Raw genomic sequence first — 23,596 nt, forward strand, 5'->3', positions numbered from 1 at the left:
CAGCTGTGTGAAACATCCCTCAGTTGCTTTCTTTGGCAAAATAATCTTTGGTGACTGACAGGCAGCAGCACTTGAGCCATTACTAGTTGTAGTTATTACTAACAGCATTACAGACTCTCACCAGCAGCTTTGGTGAGGGAAATAACTTGTCTGCTTAATCAAGCACAGTTTTAAGAAGGGCCAGTAGACAGAAGCAAGCAGAAGCTGCACCTGCTGCCAGGGTACTAGCTGAGCAGTTGATGCTCTGTTGCTTGCCCCATTTGTCTCTCCCAGTTTTCCAGGTTCCCAGAATCATCTTCTAGGAACTGGGTGGGACAAGTAGCTTAGAATATGCCATTGCTGTCATCTACTACAACAATTGTATATCTTTGTCTACAATATGAAATTAAGATATGCTGGATGAGTACATTTATGCTGTTACCTGCACCTGCTGGTGATGTGGGACTTGAGAGGAGACCTGGCGCTCAAGTCAACTGTTACCTACAGTGTTTTTTTTTCCTGACCTTTATGTTGCAGGTGGTTAAAACCATAGGTTTACGAGAAGTGTGGTACTTTGGTCTTCAGTATGTGGACAACAAAGGATTCCAGACTTGGCTGAAGCTTGATAAAAAGGTAATAGACTTTGGGCTAACTGCTGAACAAAGGTTAAAGCTTCCCTGATTCCTGATGTGTTATTGGCTGCAACTTTATAAACCTTGTAGGTGTTTTTGATTGTTCGTTAATTTTCTTAACTCCAGGGTTATTTTTAGAGAATACTTTGTCACCTCCATGAGAACTGCTTGGATGAGGTGTGGCATGGTGGAAGTTTGCCCCTTTTTTTCTGTGTGAACTGTAGGAAGCTTTATAGCACTTGTCAGATGTACAGCAGCAGCTTGATATGGTGCTTTGTTGGGTCGAAGCAGCTGTTCTTGCTGTGTTTGGAAGAACAGCTTGGCTAGTAATGGTTTGAGTCTCTGCTTGTGCAGGATCAGTTGTTGCACTAATCAGAAAGGTGGGTCACTTCAAGGCTGGGCAATTGTAACAGTGCAGGTGCCTCTGTGTTCTTGTTTGTGGACTTGCCATTCTTCTGAGGATATGAACAGTTTTTCTTGATGGGGCGATCAGTAACATCCCTGTGTAATGTCAGGGGCTGTTGTCTGTTGAACACGTACAATATTGGATGGGTTTGCCGTCTGATACAGCGTGGTAAATCGTTCTCCAGTGACCAAGGTTTGCTGTGCAAGCAGAATTTTACTGACACAGCTGGAAAACATAATTCATCTCCCCTGTGTTCTCATATCAGTAGCAGCCAGAATTAAGGAATGCCAGCAATGAGTTGCCGGTCACTTGCCTGTTAAGGCAAATGGCCCAAATCCCTTTTAATGTGTAACAGCATTATATTCTATTGTTTGCAACCATGCTAATTTGTGTTGTCGCATCTGTCCTCAGGTTTCAGCTCAAGAAATCAGAAAGGAGAATCCCCTCCAGTTCAAATTCCGCGCCAAGTTCTTCCCAGAGGATGTGGCTGAGGAGCTGATCCAGGACATCACGCAGAAGCTCTTCTTCCTGCAGGTGAAGGAAGGGATCCTCAGCGATGAGATCTACTGTCCTCCTGAAACAGCTGTGCTTCTTGGCTCCTATGCTGTGCAGGCCAAATTTGGAGATTACAACAAAGATGTGCACAAGCCTGGATATCTGAATTCAGAGCGTCTGATCCCCCAAAGGTGAAGGAGTTGGTTGATGCATTCTCCCATTTTGGGGTGGGATTTTCATGTTGTTTTTTTTTTTTGTTTGGTTTTGGGGTTTTTTACAAGTCAAGAATTTGCATTCTACTTAAATATGAAGCGTTTCATTGAAAGCATGATTTTTTTTTTTTTCCCATTTAGTTGAACTGTATGCATTTGAGTGTTTTCGTTCTTTATTTCTATCTGTCATATTAGAGTATGTTTTTGTGCTTGGATTGGTGAGGGAGAGGAAGAGTACTTTTGAATTCAGCTTTTTTCTAAACATTGCTGCCATGCTGGTAACTGATGGTTACCAGTCTACTTTTTAGGAAGATAAGAGCAGCATTCAGTCAAGAAAGTGTCATCCCTGGAGGAGGTTAGGTTGTGCATCCTTAGTGGCATGTCTTGAGGCTGTGTAGTCCATCCCCACACAGGATAAGTGTCTGTTATCAAACAAATGGCTTCAGTTTACACTTCTGATGACACTACAGGGTTTCTAACTCCAGGAATGACACCAATTTTTGCCTTGATTTAACCCTCTGGTGTCTGCAGCGTGTATGTGATTCTTTTGCAGTGTTCTGCATACTGCTCTCACGTCTCGGATCAGTGACCAGAAAGGCTTGCAGAGATCTTTTTGTTTATTATGAACTTTGCTTCACAGAGTACATCACTGGGCTGAGTAGTATCTTTGTCTTGGTTTCAGTTAAGGCTTCCTGGGTGGGACTGATTTTTCAGTAAGACTGTAGCAAAGATCGACATCAATGGATGCTGCAGAGCACAAAGTCTAACCTTGCTAATTTCTCTTTCTTTGTGTAGGGTGATGGACCAGCATAAACTCTCCAGAGAGCAGTGGGAAGAACGGATCCAGGTGTGGCATGCTGAACACAGTGGCATGCTCAAGTAAGTGTTCTGTATTGGTCCCTAGGCCAGTCACTTTGTCACTGGTTGATTACCTTCAGCTTGCAGTTCTACAACAGGCTTTTGAAACAGCCTACAAGACTCACCTCTGTGTGGGAACTCTTGGTGTATATTTTCTAGTCCAACGTCAAATCACATGGTAAAACTCAACAGGATTTTCACACTTATGCTGAGAACAATCTCTTGGATGGCTTCCTGAAAATCCTGAAGCGCTAGGCACGGTGTGTCAGTGATGACTCTCAGCGGAAAAAAAGTACAGGTGTGCGTGTAACCTTAAGTTAATTCAAAAATGTGCACTGGCAGATGAGGAAAGTTCAGGTACTAAACCTCTCCCAATGACTGTACCTTGAGACAAAGGTGAGTGCTGGAAGAGATGAATGTTGCTAATTTCCTGTCTGGAAATACTAGGGCTTTGTAAATGAGAGTACTGTGTGTGTTCGTAGTTGTAATATCATAACTCCTAAAGTGAATCCCAAATGTTGAATGTTCTGTTTTAAATCTTGTGTTTGATATGTTAATTTAGGAAAAGTTACTTGTTTTTTTTTGAGGACTTTGTGCTTTCTGAGATAATCAGATAAATGAGAAGCTAATGTCTGCTCTCCTTCCTGTCTCAACCAGAGAGAATGCTATGCTGGAATATCTGAAGATTGCTCAAGACCTCGAGATGTATGGAATCAACTACTTTGAAATCAAGAATAAGAAAGGAACTGACCTTTGGCTGGGGGTTGATGCCTTGGGACTCAACATCTATGAAAAGGATGATAAGTAAGACCTTTTTTTTTTTTTTTTTTTCACTTCTGATCTCCCAGAGTGAGGGCTGGTGTGGGAGCCGAGGGACATTTCTCATTTACAGGATCAGGGCAAAGTTTAAAACTTGCTTGCGTTCCACTTTTGAATCAATAGGTGAAGCTGTGCTAGGAAATGGGCTTTTGTTAATATGCCCTTTATGCTTTCATTACTTCCCTTTCTTTCGTAGCCTGCCCAGCTAATGCTTCCTACTATATAAAGAGGGATGTCAGTTATACAGTGCCATCTGGTAAATGTGCACAGTTGCAGAGCTGAACCCTGAACTAAAGAGTTTACCAAACTGTTCCTTGAGTTAGGTTGCCACGTATGCAAGCAGAGGAGACAATATGAGAACCTAGAGAGGCTGACATATCTGCAGTGTGTTTGGACATCCAAGGCCATTGCTGTACTGAAGTTAATGATAGATGGGTGTACAACTGCCTAGTTTTAAAAAAGACAGATTATGGGGTGGACACGAAACCAAAGCCAGATAACACCCAGAACCCAGGGAGGAGTTGATCTATATAGTTACCATGAACAAGGAATGAAATGAGGCCTTGCTGAGGTATGTATGCATAGTTTTAATCAGCCCTTCTGGTAAAGGCAGAGCCATTATTAATTGGATAGTAGGTGGGAAATGACAGACTACATCTATAAGTAAACATAAAAGGAAGATGAGAACAGCTGTGTCTAAGCCTACTAGTCCTCTCTAATACTCCACAATTTAAGGATTGAAGAGGAGTTAAAATAGACATTTTTTAGATGAAGGGTTGCTGTCTAGACTGCTGCTTTTTTTTTTCCCCTACATTCCAAGTCTTGGTTTCATATCACTAATCTATAGCAGACTATCATTGTAATTTCACCTGTTCTACATCTTTGCCTCCAAAAAGCTTTGAATGCAACCCAAATGTTAATTGGAACTCGCTGGGGCTTCTGTTTAGATGACAAAGAGAAATGCAGTCTTTTCTGCAACACTAATATGTGCTGTCACCCATAAAACAAGGAGTGTCACTTGAAAGAAAAGTAGTTTCGCTCATGTAATACTTCAGTCTTGAATGACTGGTCTTGCTATGTAACCATGGTCACACAAACAGGTTTTTCGAGCTGCAGAAGCAGACAGAATATAGCCCTTGACTCTGAAGAGCTATCAAGAGCGTTTGCAAAACAAATACAGAGCTGGAATAAATTGCTTGTTTCTGCTGTAACTCTTGCTACTATGTAATTAAGTCTTTTGAGCAGATATAGAGACTAGAAAAATGGTAATTTGTACTTTACCTCTGGTTTGTGTGTGCAAAATTTGGGGACTGGGGCAAAGGTGAAAAAGCAAAGATTTCATTGTTGAAGTTCAACCTGAGCAGAATGAGACTCTGCTATGGTTGTGCAAGCCTCCATACTCCAGTGTATGTCAGTGTCACACTTCGAGGCATTTTCAAGCTCCTTTTTTTAATGCAGTAAAGAGAAGAGCCTGCAATAGAATTTATTAATAAGTGAATTATTTTAGTTGTCTGTCATACTGTATTATCTAGGGTTGAAACTCTTAAGACAGTATGGTAGAGGCTGGAGTAATTACTTAATCTTAGTTTAATCAAATTTCTTTACAGTTTTTACTTAATGTTACATACGCACACACGAACAGTTGCGTAATCTTGCAGTTGAGTTAAAGGTTATGGGATGGTAAGTTCTGAAGAGGATGTTAATTCTTGATGTCTGATTTAAAACTAATCAAGTTTGTTGTTGTGTGCTTGGGCCCAGCGAAATCATACTATGTAGTAGCTTTCCATCTTTGTGACAATGAGGTACGTTCTTCCAAAATTGCCAGCTTTTTCCTTATCCAATGAACTCCATAGAAAAGATTCTTACAGAGCTCAAGTAGTTCACCATGATGATATACACTTTGTCTAAGTGCTAAACATTAAATACTTCTGTCTTCAAACCATTTACTAGAAATAATTATCAGCACTTCAGTGTACATCAGAGACACACATGTTGGAGGGGTTAGATAGTAACAAGATGATGTCTTGCTGGTATTATCATTTATGTAAGACAAAATTCTTCATCATGAGCTGCCTTCTCTAGAGAATATACCCTCTCTTAATAAGAGAAGAATAAAAGAATAATAATGTAATATTAAACATAAAAATTGGAATATTTGGTTGGGGGAATTGAATAAATTAGTTACAGTCAAATATGCAAGTCCTTGTAATGTTGGAACTTACTGCAGAGCTGGGCAGGTTTGTAAGGGTGAAGTACTGGAATAGCTCAGAAACATTTGATCTCATTAATAAGTTGATGCTTTTTATATGCAAGAGTCCAGAGAAATTAAAGCAGAGGAAAATCTCAGATGATTAGTGAAGCTTAAAGAAGTAATTTTAGCCAAAGCAGCAGACCTGAACTCCTCGGCAGCGAGGAGGAGCGGGGAGTCTGACTCTCGCCCCTGCTTCATAGGGCTGCTTTCCAGTAGGAGAGAGCCACGTGGCACAGCTTCTTGCATGACCAACATATAAAGTTCTGCTTCATGACCAGTGGGATGGGCTGAAAGAGCAGTTTGCATGGAAGGAAAGAACAGGGCTCTTTGTTGCCAGCCTTGCCTCTAATCTGTGGGAGAAAACAAAAGACAAGAAATCTGCTTCTCCCAACTGTGTTTGTGCTTGTCCAGCACTTGTAGTAGTGAAGGCAGCACAGAGCCGACTGGGCTGGCTGTGATGCAGCAGGGTAGAGTTCTCTGTGGGTGCGGGAAGGTGTGGGGAACAGCTGAGTTACTTTGGCTTATGCCTCCTGTGATGTACAAGAAGCCTCCTGGAAGCACAGCACATACGCCTGAAGTCTTCACGCTGCAGGTTTTAGGTCATGATTTCAAAGAAATGAACTCAAGGCAGGTGTTTGGTAAAGCTGGGTGTGTGGCTTTGGTAGAAACCATCCCTATTGCAGAGCCAGAGGTCAGCAGGGTGGCTGGTCACAATGAGGAGAGACTATGAGGGAGGTGACTGGACATCTTTCCCCATTTACTCCCTGTGGGGTTTTGGTTCAACTGCTGTCTTCTCTCTGTTGGGAGAGCCATGTGAAGTGTTGCATCCCACAGAGTCTGTGTGTTAGAAGCAATGTGGGGTAAAAAATGTTCATTGCAGCATCTCTTAAAAATATTTCTCTGCTTTCCAGACTGACTCCAAAGATTGGGTTCCCTTGGAGTGAAATCAGAAACATCTCATTCAATGACAAGAAGTTTGTTATAAAGCCTATTGACAAGAAGGCACCTGTAAGTATATCTAGAATGGATTCCTGGATGCTGCATATGAGCAGCTAATACTGTTTAATCTCAAAATAGTCTTTGGAGAGGAGAAAGCTATACAGATTTCTAGATGCAAAATGAGCTTTAGTATTAATATGTAGGGTGTATTTGGAGCTGTCTGGTTTTCTGTGCAGCATAAATAAAGGGCTAATGTTGGTATCTAATGTAGAGAAAGACAAGGATTTTACAACAGCAGAGTCCTTTTTTCTGGGTAGCCTTATGCTTAAATCTGAGATTCTTTGCTAGTTCTGTGAGTCTTCTGTGTAGCCACAGACTGAGACTAGTCCTCTCCCCATTTCTTTCAGTGCATGGAGGCAGATGGGTAACTTTTTGTTGTTGTTAATTTAAAAAAAAATCATTAAAGTCATTGAAATGCTGCTGCAAAACTACATAGATACATGTGGCTTCACATCTGAATACTCACTGCTCGCTTCCATGTCACTGAAAGAGCAGAAGCCAGTTAAGGACCATGGTGTTCATTGACCGTCTTGAATACCAGGGTAAATGGCAAGGGTATGATTTCTGTGGCAAACTGAAATGTGAATGTTGCTTCTCAATACTTACAAACATGTTTTCAGATTTATTTTAACGAAGAATTAGCAACTTACCTTGACCTGTGGAGAACATAAAAGTGGAATAACTGGTGTAGGTGGATCTCATTTGTCAGTCTTCTGAAACTATTGGAATAGTTAAAAAAGGCCTCCTTCTCTTCCCCCACCCCAGTACTTGGCCTTGGTGGGTAAGTCCAGCCCTCAGAAATAATGAGCAGTTTAATGCTCATAATAATGAGTGGTGGTTTATAAATCTCTTTAACAGGAAAAGATCCTCCCAGTGGTTTAAAGGATACTCACGTGGTGTGTCGCAGGGCTTTCCTCCAGGTTAACAGCCTGGAGTGTAGGGGAAGAGGAGCTTCTTTTTGTGATGCTGTTAGTGAAAAAGCAACAAAGCTCCTCAGATATAGAAAGCTGGTTGGTCAGGCGTGCTCCTCTCAATAGAAAGGCCCCTTGGACATGTTGTATGCATTACAAAGTTATTAACGTGTTTATGGGTCACAGCTTTCCATCCACTCCCCAACAGTAAATCTGAGTTTGAAATGGGAGACTTGCAAGAGACTGATACAGAAAGCCATTAACACTGAAAAACTCCGTTATGTTTCTTTCCTCAATTGTCCTTTTCCCTCTGGGTGGTGTTATGTTTAAAGCCAGAAAAGAAAAGAAATATTTATCTGGACGCTAATCCAGGAAGTTGTCTGGACCTTTTCATACACTTGTGGCTCCTTTTTAAAAGGCAAGCATTATAACAAAAGCAAAATACTGAGTCCACCCAAGATGTGGGTTGGAAGCTCCACTTTAATTTGAAGGATTCTACATGTTGGTGTTTAAGTGGACATTAATGTAATGGGTAGAGTCCTGGGGCACCTTGCCCAGAATAAGCTTTTTAATTTTTAGGCCTCTCTGCCCACATACTCCAACATCTTCAGCTCGTTTTCTTTCAGGTATCAAGCTGTGATGCTCCCAGTTCTATGAAACAAGAGGGAAGCTGGGGATGAGGAAAGGGGGGCAATTCTTTTATCTTCTTCTGTGAATGTTTTGTCCCTTGGTCATGGCCTTAAATGACAAAGGCAAGTGCGCTGTCCGTGCCCTCAGTATTTACTTCCACATAGGTGAACCTTGCCTCGAGATAGGACCTGGTCATCATAGCGTACCCAAACTGCTTGCTTTAAAAACCACTTATCAGAAGTAAGAGGCTGGCTGAATAGCTGAAGGTACAGCTGGCAGTGCTGGACCTGTGCAGCTCAGAATGGCTCTGGCAGGACTTGGTGGGAGAGCACAACACACCGTGCTGATTGCATCTCTTGCAGTTCAGAATGCAAATTACGAAAATGCACTGAAGAAAATGAGTCTTTGTCAGCATATTCATGTTCATCTTAATAGTACTGGGATCGCTTATCATTGCTTCTGTTTTTTTCCAGAGATAGCGACAACTTGTGCTTCTGAGCTCAGGCAGTTACAAACATGATCGCTGCTGCTGTGCAAAAGTGTAGGGCTTGTGTGTGCCCTTCTCAGTTCCACCTCTTGCTAACAGCGAGGCACTCCACAGGGCGCTGTGCTGAGGAATGGTACTGGTTTATGGCGGTAATGTGGCAGCTTGGCCACTGCCCATATCACTGTCCACATAATACACAAAAAAGGCACAAAGATGCAGTGGTTTTTTCACTGTGTAAGTTCAGATTGCATTGTAAACATATGCGTGGTTTTAGACTCAGAAATATTGTCAGGTAATTAACTTGGCCCTCTGTATCCCTTTCTTAGCAGGCTGACTTCTAGAAGATAAAACACAGTGTGTAGTTTCTGTAAAACCTTGGTTATAACACAGACAATAAGAAATTTGGGGATGTTCTTTTTGCAGAACCAGAAATTTTGGAAATACCTTGTGTTTTGTTACTGCCTGCAACCCAGTGTTCAAAATAACCGGTATATTTGGTGGTTGAAAATAAAATAGCTTTCATTTGATGCTTTCATAACAGCCTAGGCCAACTCAACTAGGAAATGCCATGGAGATGAAAGAATGATATTGGAAGGTATTTCTGCATGGGTGGGGATTTCTTTTCTTTCTCTGAAAAAACACAGATGATGCCTCAAATATTGATTCAAATAGATCAAGCAATTTTTACAAAGTTACTTGAATAGTCTGCAGTACATTTTTAGTTTCATGCTTTATCTTTCAGTCACAAACCCATGCAAACTTAAAAACCAAGTACTCAATACCAGCGGTCTGTGAGTTGCCGAGATGGTTGCCTGCCAATCCAGAATCTTCTGCAACGTTTCCAAACTCCACAGTTTCCTTTAAATGGAAATATTTGAGACTTCTAGAAAAAGCATTTTTTAGAGAAAATAAATAGAGTAACTTGTCAATTCTATGTAGACTTGAAATGGATAATATAAATAACAATTGTTTTGGCTTCAAATGATGTTGGCAGTCCCTGCTGCTACCTTTAAACGGCCTTTGGCAAGATGATCTGTCTGCAGCTAGCTGGGAGAAGAGAAAGCCTGCTTGAAAAACTGACTGTGCTGTGTCTCTCTTCTAGGACTTTGTGTTTTATGCCCCTCGTCTGAGAATTAACAAGAGGATCCTGCAGCTCTGCATGGGCAACCATGAACTGTATATGCGGCGCAGGAAGCCCGACACCATTGAGGTGCAGCAGATGAAAGCCCAGGCCCGCGAGGAGAAGCACCAGAAAAAACTGGAAAGGTGAGCGTGACTGTGGAGAGCGGGGACAGGGTGGCAGAGATAAATGACACCACACTGCCGGGGTTCAGCAGGCCGTGGTACCTGCGGGGCAGCAGCCAGTAACGTGGGTTGTGCTTAGGTGAGGTATGAGCCATCCCATGTTCACAAGGCCTGTGTGTGGCCCCAGAGCTCTGGCTTACAGGGCAGCAGGATTGTGTTACTCCTCTGGCTCCGGCCTGTGGCCTGCTCTTCTGAGTTGCAAGAGAAGTGTGCAAGCAGAGGTGCAGCAGGCTCCTGTGTGGTGGTGCACAGCTAGAGAGGGGTTCTCCTGGCTCTTGAGTTTTAGAGCCTGATCTATGTGTTAGACCATGGGATGGTTGGGTTTAGGGGAGGTACCTTCACAGGGCGCATGTGTGTATGCTGCAAAGAGAGAAGAGGGGACTGGGAGACCTCTTACAGGCAAGGAAAAAGGATTAGCAATTCCATTGGACTTCTACCACTGGCTGCAGGTTGCTTATGATTCAAGAAATCGTGTTGGTTTTCTCCTGTGTTTGTGGCTTGTTTGTCTTCATTCCCTCAGTGCTCTTGTTTTTATACCCCCTCAACTTTCCCTATGACAGAAGTAACAAAATTAAATCTCCTCTGCTGTGCAGTACAGAGTCCTGGTTTTCTCTCTCTGCATCTATTAGCTAGTTGGTGCTCTAAATTTCTGTGGTGGGCAACAAAAATACAAATGTTTTTATGAAATGGGGGTATCCAAAACTGAGCAAAAATTCTGAAGTGATGAAGGAACAAACTGTATGTGTTTGTTTTGTGGCTCTGGTTTTGTGGCAGTCACTTCCATTGAACTGCTTGGAGAGATGCCCAGCCAGCTTTCCTGGCTGTAGCTTCGGTCTGGAAGTGAGTTTCAAGCATGAAATCTGTTTCTAACAGGGAACAACTAGAAAATGAAAAGAAGAAGAGGGAGACAATTGAGAGGGAGAAAGAGCAAATGTTGAGGGAGAAGGAGGAGCTGCTGGTGAGGCTACAAGAATATGAGGTGAAGACTCAGAAAGCAGAGAAAGGTAAAGTACTTGTGCTGACTGATGAGACCATGTGTATTGTGCTCCACAGAAGGGTTATATGTGTCCCTGCCTGCACCTACCCTAAATCTGATGACATTGGGATCTCTTGGCAAGGTGTACTAATATCTGCCTACGTGGATAAATACAGACATGAACATGCACTGCTGAGATCATCCAAAGCATGAAAGTAGTATAGAATCTGCTGATTGTATTATATTTGGGAACTAAAGGGCAGAAACTCTGCTTTCCTCTGTTGCCAAGAGCGTTTCAGTTGTGTAGCCTCTTCCAGCAGTGAGCAACAGTTCTGCTCTCAAGAACTTTGTACTTCACTCCTAACAGAAATAGTACTTTGGGAAGAAATCTTTCCAGTGAAACAGAAGCTTCTGTTTCAATGCACAGATTAGCACATTGGAGACAGCAACATCTGATCCTTGCAGTAAACTGTCAATTCAGGGCAGCAGAATCATGTCAGTGTTACAGATTTCAGTGCAAAGACCTTGCAGAAGATTTCATTATAATGAGCACCTGACTACTTCTAAATTCAGTTACTTAATGTATTATGCAAATAGTTACTTTGAGGTGCACAGTGAAGGGAGTCAAGTGCTTGTCGTGACTTGTGCAGTTAACCCTTCACTTTGACCAGACTTATGGACTAACTGCATTGATCTGTCTTTTTCCAGAGCTCTCGGATCAGATCCAGAGAGCCATTCAGCTGGAGGAGGAAAGGAGACGAGCCCAGCAGGAAGCAGAACGCCTGGAAGCTGATCGTTTGGCTGCCCTGCAGGCCAAGGAAGAACTGGAGAGACAAACTATGGACCAGATAAAGAGCCAGGAACAGCTGGTAAGACCGGTCATTTTGAGGATTAGATATACAGGCATGTTACTATGCCCTTTGAGTAAGGCAAAGCATTGGTCTCCGGGGAAAAACATAGTGCCGTGAAGTACTAGGGCCTGTGATAGCATCATTGTGTTACTGGTTTCTGTCATGAGCCACCTACTTCTTGTTCTTAATTTTCTAGTCAGTCTTTATTACAGTGGAGTGTAACACTTGGGTCTTGGGTCTTTTCTCAGTCAGCAGTGTTTTGTTGTTGTGTTTGGGGTTTTTTTGTTGTGTGTTTTGTTTTTTTTTTATTTTTAAGAGTTCTTATAGTTCAAGCTTTATTATTCAACAGGCTACAGAGCTTGCAGAGTATACAGCCAAGATTGCACTTCTTGAAGAGGCAAAGAGGCGTAAAGAGAGTGAGGTTGAAGAGTGGCAAATCAGGGTGAGTATTTGCTTTAAAGCTACTCTGCAATTCTATACTTGAGCAGAGTGTACCGGGGTGCTTAGCATTGTATGACTTCTCTGAACATGTGGAGACAAACATCTGTACACCCACAGAGAAGGGGAGACTTGTAATGAGTGTGCAGTGTGCCTGCAAAACACCTTTCTTCCAACAAGCCTTCAGTCACCATTCAAAGTGGAAGCCTCTATAAGACCTAAAAATGTGCTCATTGTCTTGGAGCCATGGAGGGCAAGGGGTCAAGTATAAATGATACATTTAATGCATGATGTAATGTCTGAAAACATTGCGTCAGTTGAGAAGGCACTGCAAATGCCGCTGCACTGCAGGTCCCAGTCTTGAGGAGTGTGTGCTGTTGTTAGTGGCTTCCTGGTGCCTGGGTCGGGAGAGTTGAGTAATTTGATGCACTAAAACCGAAACTAAGCCATGCAAGGCCCGAAGTGCCTGGTGCTCCCACTGCCCTGTAAGCAGCGCAGCAGGCTGCAGGGGTGGGCAGAACCACCGAAGCAGCCAGGGAGCTGACTGCCTCATGCATAACTGCATTAAAAATGCCAACTTAGGAAGCTGAGTTCTTGCTCTTTGGAACCCATATTTACAGCCTACAGCTCTTCAGATGGAGAACAGGATGAAGACAACTGTAGCTTCTCTCAGAACTATTTTTCCTAGACTGTGTTTTACTGGAAGAATATTCTTTGTTCAGATCCCCTCCACACTGCACAGTGGATGATTATAGCATCAGTAGCAAAGAAAAAAGATGTTCTGTGTAAGACCTTAACAGAGGTCAGCTGCAGGGATTTAATTCCTTCTTTCTTGCTTTTCATAGTAGATTGATAAAACTGGGAAGGATAAGCACTGAAGTGTTCATTAAGCTGGTTCAAAGCAAGAAATGCAGGAAAATATTTTTTTCACTCTTTCCCAAAGGCCAAGGAAGCCCAGGAGGATCTGGTGAAGACAAAGGAGGAGCTACAGCTGGTAATGACTGCTCCGCCTCCACCCCCACCGCCAGTCTACGAGCCAGTGAACTACCATGTCCATGATAACTTGCAAGATGAAGGATCTGAGTACTCTGCCTACAGTGCAGAGTTCTCCAGTGAGGGGATCAGGAATGACCGCAATGAGGAGAAACGCATTACGGAAGCGGAGAAGAATGAACGTGTGCAGAGGCAACTGATGGTAAGACAATGTTGGGAGGAGGTGGAGTAATTGAAACAATCATTCCTGGAAAACAGGTCATTTGACCGTTTGGTTAAGTGTACAAAGCATGACAGTTTCTCTTTGTTTACATTTCTTGTAGGCACTTTGAATTAAATATGAGGTATACAAGGATTAGTCTCATTGCTCAGGTGTTGAGATTACTTACATCACCTATAGTGTTTATGGAAAGCATATATTGTATCCATATCACTGATCTGGCCAGTCATCTGACAACCATCAGCTCTCACCAAAGATCACTGCTGTCGTGAGCCAAAAGCTTTTCTTGTATAATCTGTATTTAACGCTTTTTGTATTGCAGGCGCTGACAGATGAGCTGGCCCAGGCTAGAGACGAAAATAAGAGGACCCACAATGATATTATCCACTCAGAGAACATGCGACAGGGACGCGACAAGTACAAGACGCTGCGGCAGATCCGGCAAGGCAACACCAAGCAGAGAATTGATGAGTTTGAGGCGATGTAACGATGCTTATAACAAGAAGGCGGGACTGTGGGAAAGGCAGATCTTAATGCTGTGGTGTCTTGTTTTTTGTTTGTTTTTCCTGAGGAGGGGTGACTGTATGACATTTAACAAATGCTCTCTAAACCCAGAGGTGTTTGAATCTCCCTTTTATTCCATACCTTCTGTTAGATTTGGTGTAGTTAAAAACTTATACCACTGATCCTGGTACCTTGCTCATGCCTTTGCCTAGTGCCAAAAGGCCTTATGTCATATTTCTCTTTAAGCAAGACAAATTTTAATAGGCCGTGCTTCTAGTTGAAGATACGTGTCCTGTGCAGGTGCTGGATTCAGCTTGGTCTAACAATAAGCAACTGTGGGTGAATTTTGTGCCATATGCCTTTGTATTATTAGTTACATCATAAAGTCCAACAGTTGAGAAGACAGGTTGTCGAACTGGAGATCTGCAAGTACGTTGTACACTCTATTTTTCTTCTTTGGTCTAGATGCCCATGTTTTCCCCCCACCCCCACACACATGAGAACTGACAACACCTCAGAACCACTTTGTGTAGAAATTAGGCTTTTTCTGGTTTTTGTTCTCACCTGGAGAAATTCTGCAGTGATGGCTCAGAAGTGTGGCATGGGGACACTGACACCCTCCTCACGTAACAACTAGGCAAATACTCTGGAATCTAATACACTACTGTGTTTGCATTCCAGCTTCATTACTGATCAGTTATAGTGTAGTATTTATATATATATATACACAAAACATGCAATATGTGCATGCAAGACTAGTTTAAAGGGAAATAGTTTTGTTCTGTATATTTTGTTACTTTTCAGATTTAATAAGACTTGCATCTGTAAAAATGCCTAAACACCACTGTAGTCTGATACAGTGCAGCTGATTATTTGCTCTAAAGCATTATTTGTAAAGATCATTTTTTACTTAATAAAAATTGTTATATGTACACATGATCCAATATATACAATTTTACTGCACCTATTTTTCTAACAAATTTTCTAATTTTTTTAAACGTTTGATTTAAAGTTTCAGACTCCAAAAATGAAGGGACTGCTTGTTTATATCACAGTTGTATTCTCTCTAGCAGAGAGCATTTTTGTGACCATTCCTTCCCCACTTCCTTGAAAATCTGTTAGAAAGTGAGATACACTATGTTGTCAGCTCTTCTCTTCCATTTACAACACCTATGCTGCTTGATACTTGAGTTGAATCTTGTGTGGTTTTTTAATTTGCAGCAGCAAACATCTAAATAAAAGATCTGCAAAGTAACAAAGGACTTGGAGTCAAGTGTTTCTTGTGCAGGGTGCATTTTGCGTTAGGTGTGCTACTGCACTTTTAGTTCCTGAGCTTAGCATAAGGACTTAAGAGTTTGAGATGCAGAGATCCTTAAAAGCCACACTGACCTGGAAAGGTCCCTCACTCCTCCTGCTGAGGAAGAATTTACACATTTTAACAGGTTTTAGGCACTGTGATACAGCTCACATTTGTAAGGCATGTGGCCAGAGGTTCTTAGGGTAATGTGAAGTAAAAGTGGCACTGTAGATAATTCTGAAGCACAGACATGTTAGCATCACTCACATGCAGCAAGTAGTTAAAGATAAGCTAGTTTTTAATTCTCTCTGAACATGTATAAAAAAAAAAAAAAATCACAATCAGAACAAAAGCATGTTAACTTTCTTAAGGTAACAGTTATTTTTTCTAAGAAGTATTCCTGGGATTAAATTACTGTTCTGCAGTGCCCAGAAATGGAAAAAGCTGCGTATCATCTGGCTGGTGTCGCCTTGTCGGCATTTCAGACTGAGTTTGTCACTCCTGAAGAAACAATACGTTAAACTCCATCTACAGACACAGGTAACAAAGTCTGTTCCTCAAAAGATGGAGCAGGTACTGTTGCAGTGTACCTTTCCCCAGACCTGAAAGGTATGTGCCACTTGAGTTTAAAACATTACACACAGGGAAGGAAAAGTTGTTGCGCAGTGATCTCTCATCATTTAAAGTTTTCCTTACTTGAATGCAGTACAAGCGTAAAGTCCATCCATGTGTTTGGGCTGTGGAGCATCTCCTGCCATTGGAGCACAGACTGAGAAACAAGGTCTGTAGAGCCAAATGATTCCTCTGCAAAAAAGCAAAAGGAAAGGTCACAGAGTTACTTTTCACTTGGCCTTACCCAACTTTTGGCCCAGTTGACTAGGAAACAACCAACCTGCTTTTCCCATTTTTATAGCAATTTCAGCTGTTCTGTATCTCCAAAGGGATTAATTGCAATAAATTGCAGTTATACTTTTGAAACATTATTTACACTTTGTTAAACTAAGATCACTCTGAGCCTGCGGCAAAGAAAGTTTTTGGTTGTATGACCAAATGCAGCGGAGCAAGCATGCACACTAAATACAGCAGCATGGCACGAAACCGCCTGCTTCAGTTCATCTCCAGTGACTGTAACACTTTACTAGGCTTAGGGCTGGGATAGTTGTCTTCACTCAGAAGCAGGTAGTCCCTGCTCTAGCAAAAAGGAAAATGCTGGGACAGAAAATCAAAAACAGCTCCTGAGGAAGCCTGCACAGCACTAAGTTATTCCTAGTGATAATACTCCTCCAAAGTGCACATTGATACCATAATGCAGTGACTGAGCCTCAGTCTTTTTGAGCCTTTTGTCTTGAACACTGAAACAAAGCACTTAGGCTCTGCAAAGATGGGGTGAGAGACTCCATCGGGCAGCTTTCAAGCAACAACATTTCCCTGCTCAACTACCAGTTAAACCAGGCCCATTCAAGGAGCAGAGGGTTTCTCAGAAATTTCTCAGCCTTGTGAAAGGGGAGGTCACTCTTACATTAGAATGGGGCCCAAAACTCAGACATGCAATAGCCGGTTCTGAGCAAGTTTCACTTTCTCTCCCATTGATCTGTAGATGTAAAATAAAAAGCACAAATATAAGCAAGGTTGGAGTTTATTAGATCATTAGATCTTGTGCATCCTTTTGATGAGATAGTGTTTAAAATTAGCCTAGTTGTAGAAAACAGCTCAAGGAACAATTCTTAAAAATTACAGAGAGTTCTAGATGAGTTGACTCCACCCAGCTTTTCTGTGCCTGTCTTTTGCATGGCCAGGCTCTGACCCTAGAAGTTACCATGCTACCAAATGACTTTCCTGAAAGTTCTCATTGACAACCTCAAGCTTCTGCACAGACCTGAACTAAAACATGCATCAGTCCTTGCAGGATCAAAGCCCAATGATTGCAAGTTGCTTAGGACAGGGGCTGGACCTGTATGTGTAGTGATTTTTAGTGATAAATAACTTACTTGCACCAAGCTTGGCTCCTCCTAGAAACTGATCACTTGAGCTGAAAGCTGACTGGTCCCAGACAGTCAAGTGTAGACATGATTGCTGTAGCTGAGCTGGGGTAACACCATCAAAGACAAACAAGTGTTTCCACTGGGGACAGGTTTCTTTCTTCAGGACAGGAGACTTGCGCTTTACCTCCACTTGGTCTGGAAGGATAAGACAACTTCCCCAAAACAATGAGAGTTCAGTGAGGTTACTGATTTCTCAACCAGAAAATGGAACATTTGCAGTAATCAATGAGGGCCCTTTGGTTTGCCTTAAACAGCAAAAAAGTTCAGCTCAAGTGCAAGGCAGAACATGGTCCTAGTGTGTTTATCTTGGGGCTTGCTCTTTTTCCTGTCTGCCTTCGATGTAGGTATAACTCTTCTGGGTCTGCTTTTCCTCCGCTGTCACTGACTGCTGAGGGAGTCTTTACTCCCCATACTGCCCCAAACCTGCCTTTCAGTAGATAAAATGCTCACCCATTTCACTGAACAGACATTCCACAGCAGATGAAATGGCTTTATGAGAGGTTTTAAGCATACCTCAGTATCCTGCTTCCAATGGCATCTGACAGTAAGAAAGTAAAATGATCCCACATACAAACTATCAGTGCACTGAAGAAAAATTCAGTCCCCTCCTCTTTTAAAATGTCTAGAATGAAGGGGATAAAAGTTTCCTTTTTAATGTATCCAAAGCGATATTCAATTCTGCAAAGGCATAACTGAAAAGAGGAATGAAAATACCCTCTTGATTTGTACTTCCTTTTTTCTTTTTTTCCCCCATCCTAATATCTAAAAGCAGATATTAAAAATCTAGAGTTTACTATTTTAAGTGACATCAGTAAGTTCCGAAGTGCCATTCAGGACTCAAAGAGCAAGTGGGACCTGTCACCGCCCTGCTGAGTGCTGCTGTTATGCAGACACTCAAATGTCACCATTACCAGGAAGTGTGACTAAGAATGTGGACAATGCCACTTTCACATGCCAGTCTTTGATGAAAACATGTTAATACATACTTCTGTACAGAAAGTGAGGGACATTTTCTGTTGAAATGTTAGGTTACATACATACCCTTTAACAAATGAGTTTGGCATTCCAGTAGATCTCAGCATGGGCAAGTTCTTTGCCCCAAATATCATAACCTGAAGCTGGCAGTTGGGAACTCCTTGCTCTTTTTTTCCTGAAACAGGAGCATTCATCACATGAAATAACCAGTTAGTTCAGCTGATAACTTAAGATGCTGCTATGAGGAAGTAGGAACATGGCTAAACAGTACTACTGAGGTAAGGACTCATAGTGCTGTATTAGGATCACTTGAAATATTTTAACCTGCTTGAATGGTGTGTGATTCCTTAAAAAAAAAAAAAAAGAGAGAGAAAGCAATGAGTAGCAGGTTGCTTTGTGATTCTGATTCCAAACACAGATTTCTGTTGTATTTGTGAAAAGTAAACACAGAGCATTTCTCTGAAACAAAGTCAGAAGCAGGAGAAACAGCCAAACCCACAGTGTGATACCGCTCCTCAATTACAGCTCTTGTTAAAGAGCAGAGACCCAGTGCACAGACAGGCACAGAGAAAAAGATGGAAGAAAGCAAGCTGGGAACTTTGGGGTCATTTGCAAACAAAAAGGGAACAAAATTAAGCCAACAGCTAATTAGATCATTCTAGTGCTCTGTACCTATTGCTATGGTCCTGAACACAGAGAGCATTAGTAGAGCTCTGAACCTTTATATACCTCACTGTGATCTATGGAGGTAAGGAAAATGAGGTTGTCCTGTCCCTCCCAAAGTGCGTATTTCATCCCACCAGCAGGGACTTGCTCTGACACGCTACAGCAACACTTAACGTACCTCACAAGTCTTTCATAACCAAAAACTGAATCCTGACTGTACATTTGGAATGTAATATCTTCCAAGTGAAACACTCTTTCTAAAATTAAGCCACTGGAGGAAGCCAAAGGTGCTGGTCTGGTACCCTTGCAGCCATTTCCCTTCCACTTTTCCCCTAAACTGGCAATCTCTACCTTGGGTAGTAAAACTGCTGCATCATCTCCAGAATAAAGCTTACTAGCAACATGACAGGCACAAGGTTGCCAAACAGCTGGGTACATCATACTGCTGCCTTTATAACGTGCAGCTTTTGTTTGCATTAAAAGGAACAAAAAGATGAACTTGGCAAATATCTGGATTTTAATTAATATGAAATACAATACACCACAAACCACCATTTGCAGTAGCTGTTAAAAACCCCATAAGGGAATATTATACGGACACATTGTCAGTCCTTCACTGATCTCAATTCTTTTCTAGCCAATGTATGCTAAAATGTCACATACCTTCAAGCTGGACATTTTTATACTGGGCTGGTACTGACAGTCTTGCAGACACGAGGAGTTCTCCACTGTACTGGATAAGATCATCTTCAGGCTTTTCAAGCTGAAGAAAGGGACATACAGAAATCTGCGCTACCGCAATCATTGTATTCCACATCATTCTCACAGTTTGTTTACATTTGCAACATGTCTTACTAGTGGACTGGATTGACCACTTTTTTCCCCTCAATGACCTCAGAAGGGTGATCTTTTTGATCGGTTTCACTATTATGATTAATACATACTTCTGTTAAGATACAACTAAGCACAAAAACTAAGAATCACCTTGGGTTTGAGCTGGTACCAGTTGAAAAACTGCATCGAGTTATCTTCGAAATTCCATGTTGCCAGTGGAATCACCACTTCCCCCAAAAACACCCTGTATTTGAGTGCTCCTGCATGCCACACAGAGATCTGAAGCTGCCGACTTCCCAGCTGTGAGTATTCAATCTTGTACTAGAAAGATAAACAGCACTTACAAAGCAACACACAGGATGAATGCAGGCCTATGCTCACAGACTCCTCAAAGGAAGGCCAGACGTGGCACGGCCGAAGGGATCTGGACACAGACAGAACCATGTTGTCTGAAGGTGCTTTGTGATTTGCATATTACCCCACTACTTAAACACTAAATAATGCTCGTCCAAAGATGAAACGAGATTCCAGGAATACCTTGGCCTGCCCTGCTAAAGATTTGGATAATTTATTCAGAACTTTAAATAATTCCGGACCATTTGGCTTTTTGGCTGGTTGGTTTTGTTTTGTTGGGGGGCGGGGGGGGGGGGGGGGGGGGGGGAATAGTTGTTGTTGTTGTTGTTGCAGTTGTTAATTGTATTTTGTATTTCTGTCTTACATTCCTAGCACAATTTGGCTGCTGTGGAGGTCAGTTCAAGATCAAGACACCTAATGAAGGTGCTAAAACTTCCATTCTGGTTGGTGGACATCTACTCACTGCAGTCAGTAGGGACAAGGAAGTAACTCAGCTGACCACTAATTAAAGCCCTGATCCACTCCCAAAACATAGTTAAAGCCCTTCGAGGGAGTATTGGGTGCCTGTTCCTGAACATACAATTAAAAAAAAGCATCTGTGAAAGATACTTTGCTTTTGTCACAACTCAGAACAATACTGGCATATATTAAGGGTGTTTTCATGGACAAAGGCAGACTTTTCTGATGGTTTGCAATTTACCACTCTAACTCCGAAAGCATTTTCTCTTGTTTGGACTGAAAAACCTGATTTTTTAAATTATAGTTGTCAAGATGATTCTGAACTTGTAGGATTGTATATTACAAAAGGACATGTTACCATAGAAAGGCGCATTTAGCAGAACGCAATTGCAAACAGTACCTTCAAAGTCTCATCGAATTCTGGGTCCACTGTGCTCTTTTTGACAGCTGTCTTCCGCTTACTCCGAGGAGATTTATCAGGAAGTAAATAAACTTTAACATACCTTGTAGATCGAGAGAAGGACATGCAGAAAGTGAACAGAAGGGGAAAAAAGAAAAATCAAACTAAGAAGAAAAAAATAATTATGAGAGGAGATTTTTTTTTTCTTAATTCTTAAGCAGTTGTATTGATTTTGTCATTTTCCAAGCAATAAAATGGCAAATTGTGATCTATAGCCTTTCTTAATATAAGCAGACATGCTAGAAGGATCCCTGTATATCATCCAGCTAATGTGTTTCAATCCTGTTCTAATTGGGAAAAGCATTAGGATCTGAATAGGAATATTTTGTTTTATTAGAGGCCAAGAGTAAGAAAAACAGCAACCAAGGAAGTCACCTTGTCAGTTGTAGTGGCAGCTTTATGATGAAAACACACAGTATATTACGTGCTCAAAACCAAAATTCACTCAATTTTAGGATCATTGCTGCTTGGTCACGAAGAAAATTTCTCATCTTTACAACATCAAGTACCACGTAGCAAAAAAAGGTATAGTCATACAAATAATACATAATCATTGATAACTCTTACAAATGTTAATCATTATAACAGCCACTAAAAGAAAAGTGGGAGATCCTCTAAAGCGCTCAAAATTGCCTTAACATTCATTCAGTGAAAATCAACACATTTTCTTCAAGCTGAGTTGGGCCAATATCAAGCACCAATGATTCCTACCCAAAGCTTCTCATGTGTGGGTCACATGCACATTAATATTTAAATATTCCCCTTACCATGAGTTCAATGGCCTGTATTTGTCTCATGGCTTCAAAACTAGAATGTTAGCAATAGACAGTGCTTGCTCACAGCTTGGCAGGGAACAGAGTAATTGTTAACATAATACTAAATATTTTTAAACTGTACTTGTATAATACATTTCAGATATTATGATTTAAAGCAATTTTAAAACAGCCTCTTGATTAACTTACTGGGGTAAGTCAGTTGTATCTCGTATCGTCAGTGCAGAATTTACACATCTTCCCTATTCTTTCCAAACTTATCCATAGGTAAAATTACTTTTAAAAATATTCAGGTACCAGAAGTTTTAGCCCCTTGCTCTATTATCCCAGATCAATTTAATTAAAAAGCAGCCAGCCAGACCTCAAATCAGTCAACAAGCTGAATAATTCAAGAGGTTTTAAACAGTCTGCTCTTCAGCAAGTGTGTCATGTGAGTACACTGACTGCACTTTTTCTGTTGGCTTGGAAACCAACAGAAATATGTAAATATATACCGGTAGAGAACATAATGTTCACTACACAGCACTTCCCACACTGCCTTTCAGGTTTCCTGCAACTCTTTGCCTGGCTGAATTACCCGGGGACTTAAAGAACATTAAGCCACTACTGAAGTGCCCCAAAATTGCCCTGTTTCATGAGCTGCTGTTCCAGCAAGGCTCCTTGCATCACCAAACTCATCTTTATGAATGTCTTCTGCAAGATGTGCAAGAGCAATCTTCCCTCTGGGTGAAGGTGATTGCAAGTCTGCAATTCCAATGTGGTCAGCTCAAGTGCCCAAACTCGCTGTGACAGGAGGAGCAAGAACCAGTACTTAGGTATTCTACCTGGTGATTTTCTACGAATGATTGCTGCATGGTCAGGGAGGATCATTTAGTAATAAGTAGACAAATTACCCAGTCTTAACTATCCAGCCAAAAACTTCTGTGGTGTATTTTATCCACAGAAGAAGGTGTTTCTTCCTCCTACAATAATCCATAATTATTAAACAGCTGTGCTGCAGTATCTGAAATGCCTATTCTTATTAGAGAAGATGGAAGCACAGTAGCATAGCAATAGCAATCGCCCAGTGACCCACAGTGAGTCAGTAGATTAATTAGGAACATGACATCTCATGTTTTAGCCACTTATGCATTAATTTTGCAGGCACAACTTAAGAGCTAAAATCTGAATAGCTATTCTCGAGATCCCAACGCACTCAGGAGCAACACAGATGGTTTCTCTGGCTGGTCACACACAGGGAAAGAGACAGTTACTAGCAGAAATTGGTGAGAATGGAGTAAATGCTGGCATGAAACTTATTTGTCTTACAGTGTGTAGATGTAAAAAAGGCTGGTATATATGTTGAATGTTCTGAAAGTGCTAATATGTCATACTATCATATATCAATCAATTTCAACAACAACATACATAAGTATCTTTAAAACAGAGTATTTTCCTTATTTTTTTCCTTCTTCTGTACAAAATACTTACGGGTTACACTTTTTCTTCTTCTCGTCTCCATAAGCCAGGTTCCTGCATCCCTTGATGCAAATTTCTAAGATGCACGGTTTGAAGACATATCTTATGGCAAACTCTATTTCTCCTGTGACACTAGCCTTGCCAAAATTGCCAGACTCGGTGCAAGTGCTGTTAAGGCTATACAGACTCCCCTAAGAAAAGACAAACATTTAAGAAAAGTAGCTTCACATCAAACAGGGCAAAACATTTATTTCCGTCAAAGGTCAGTGTCTTTATGGACAAGCTGGCAGAGCTACTGCAAATCACAAATAT

At 41.5% G+C, this 23,596-nt stretch overlaps 2 protein-coding genes across 6 annotated transcripts in view; one reads left to right on the forward strand and one right to left on the reverse strand.

The window, feature by feature from the left end:
* Positions 1 to 15,225, forward strand: part of EZR (ezrin) — a 38,001-nt gene extending 22,776 nt beyond the window's left edge. For all 4 annotated transcript variants that reach the window (XM_065057274.1, XM_065057275.1, XM_065057272.1 and 1 more), the window contains exons 4-14: positions 517 to 612; positions 1,429 to 1,703; positions 2,520 to 2,603; positions 3,240 to 3,386; positions 6,564 to 6,660; positions 9,782 to 9,945; positions 10,858 to 10,988; positions 11,669 to 11,829; positions 12,161 to 12,253; positions 13,193 to 13,444; positions 13,785 to 15,225. In XM_065057274.1, the coding sequence (XP_064913346.1) occupies positions 517 to 612; positions 1,429 to 1,703; positions 2,520 to 2,603; positions 3,240 to 3,386; positions 6,564 to 6,660; positions 9,782 to 9,945; positions 10,858 to 10,988; positions 11,669 to 11,829; positions 12,161 to 12,253; positions 13,193 to 13,444; positions 13,785 to 13,949 (1,665 nt within the window). In that variant the 3' untranslated portion in view covers positions 13,950 to 15,225. The remainder of the gene's footprint in view (positions 1 to 516; positions 613 to 1,428; positions 1,704 to 2,519; positions 2,604 to 3,239; positions 3,387 to 6,563; positions 6,661 to 9,781; positions 9,946 to 10,857; positions 10,989 to 11,668; positions 11,830 to 12,160; positions 12,254 to 13,192; positions 13,445 to 13,784) is intronic.
* Positions 9,290 to 23,596, reverse strand: part of SYTL3 (synaptotagmin like 3) — a 37,424-nt gene continuing 23,117 nt past the window's right edge. Inside the window, exons 9-16 of one of the 2 annotated variants that reach the window (XM_065057269.1) lie at positions 23,297 to 23,475; positions 20,994 to 21,096; positions 19,931 to 20,101; positions 19,610 to 19,709; positions 18,347 to 18,455; positions 17,252 to 17,457; positions 15,960 to 16,067; positions 9,290 to 9,537 (exon numbers count right to left, since the gene is read on the reverse strand). In XM_065057269.1, coding sequence (XP_064913341.1) covers positions 9,455 to 9,537; positions 15,960 to 16,067; positions 17,252 to 17,457; positions 18,347 to 18,455; positions 19,610 to 19,709; positions 19,931 to 20,101; positions 20,994 to 21,096; positions 23,297 to 23,475 — 1,059 coding nt within the window. In that variant the 3' untranslated portion in view covers positions 9,290 to 9,454. Of the gene's footprint in view, positions 9,538 to 14,740; positions 15,866 to 15,959; positions 16,068 to 17,251; positions 17,458 to 18,346; positions 18,456 to 19,609; positions 19,710 to 19,930; positions 20,102 to 20,993; positions 21,097 to 23,296; positions 23,476 to 23,596 lie in introns of those variants that run through there. The other variant, XM_065057271.1, reaches the window with a different exon arrangement.

Source organism: Columba livia, chromosome 3 (assembly GCF_036013475.1).
Source record: "Columba livia isolate bColLiv1 breed racing homer chromosome 3, bColLiv1.pat.W.v2, whole genome shotgun sequence".
In the NCBI taxonomy this organism is placed as follows: domain Eukaryota; kingdom Metazoa; phylum Chordata; class Aves; order Columbiformes; family Columbidae; genus Columba; species Columba livia.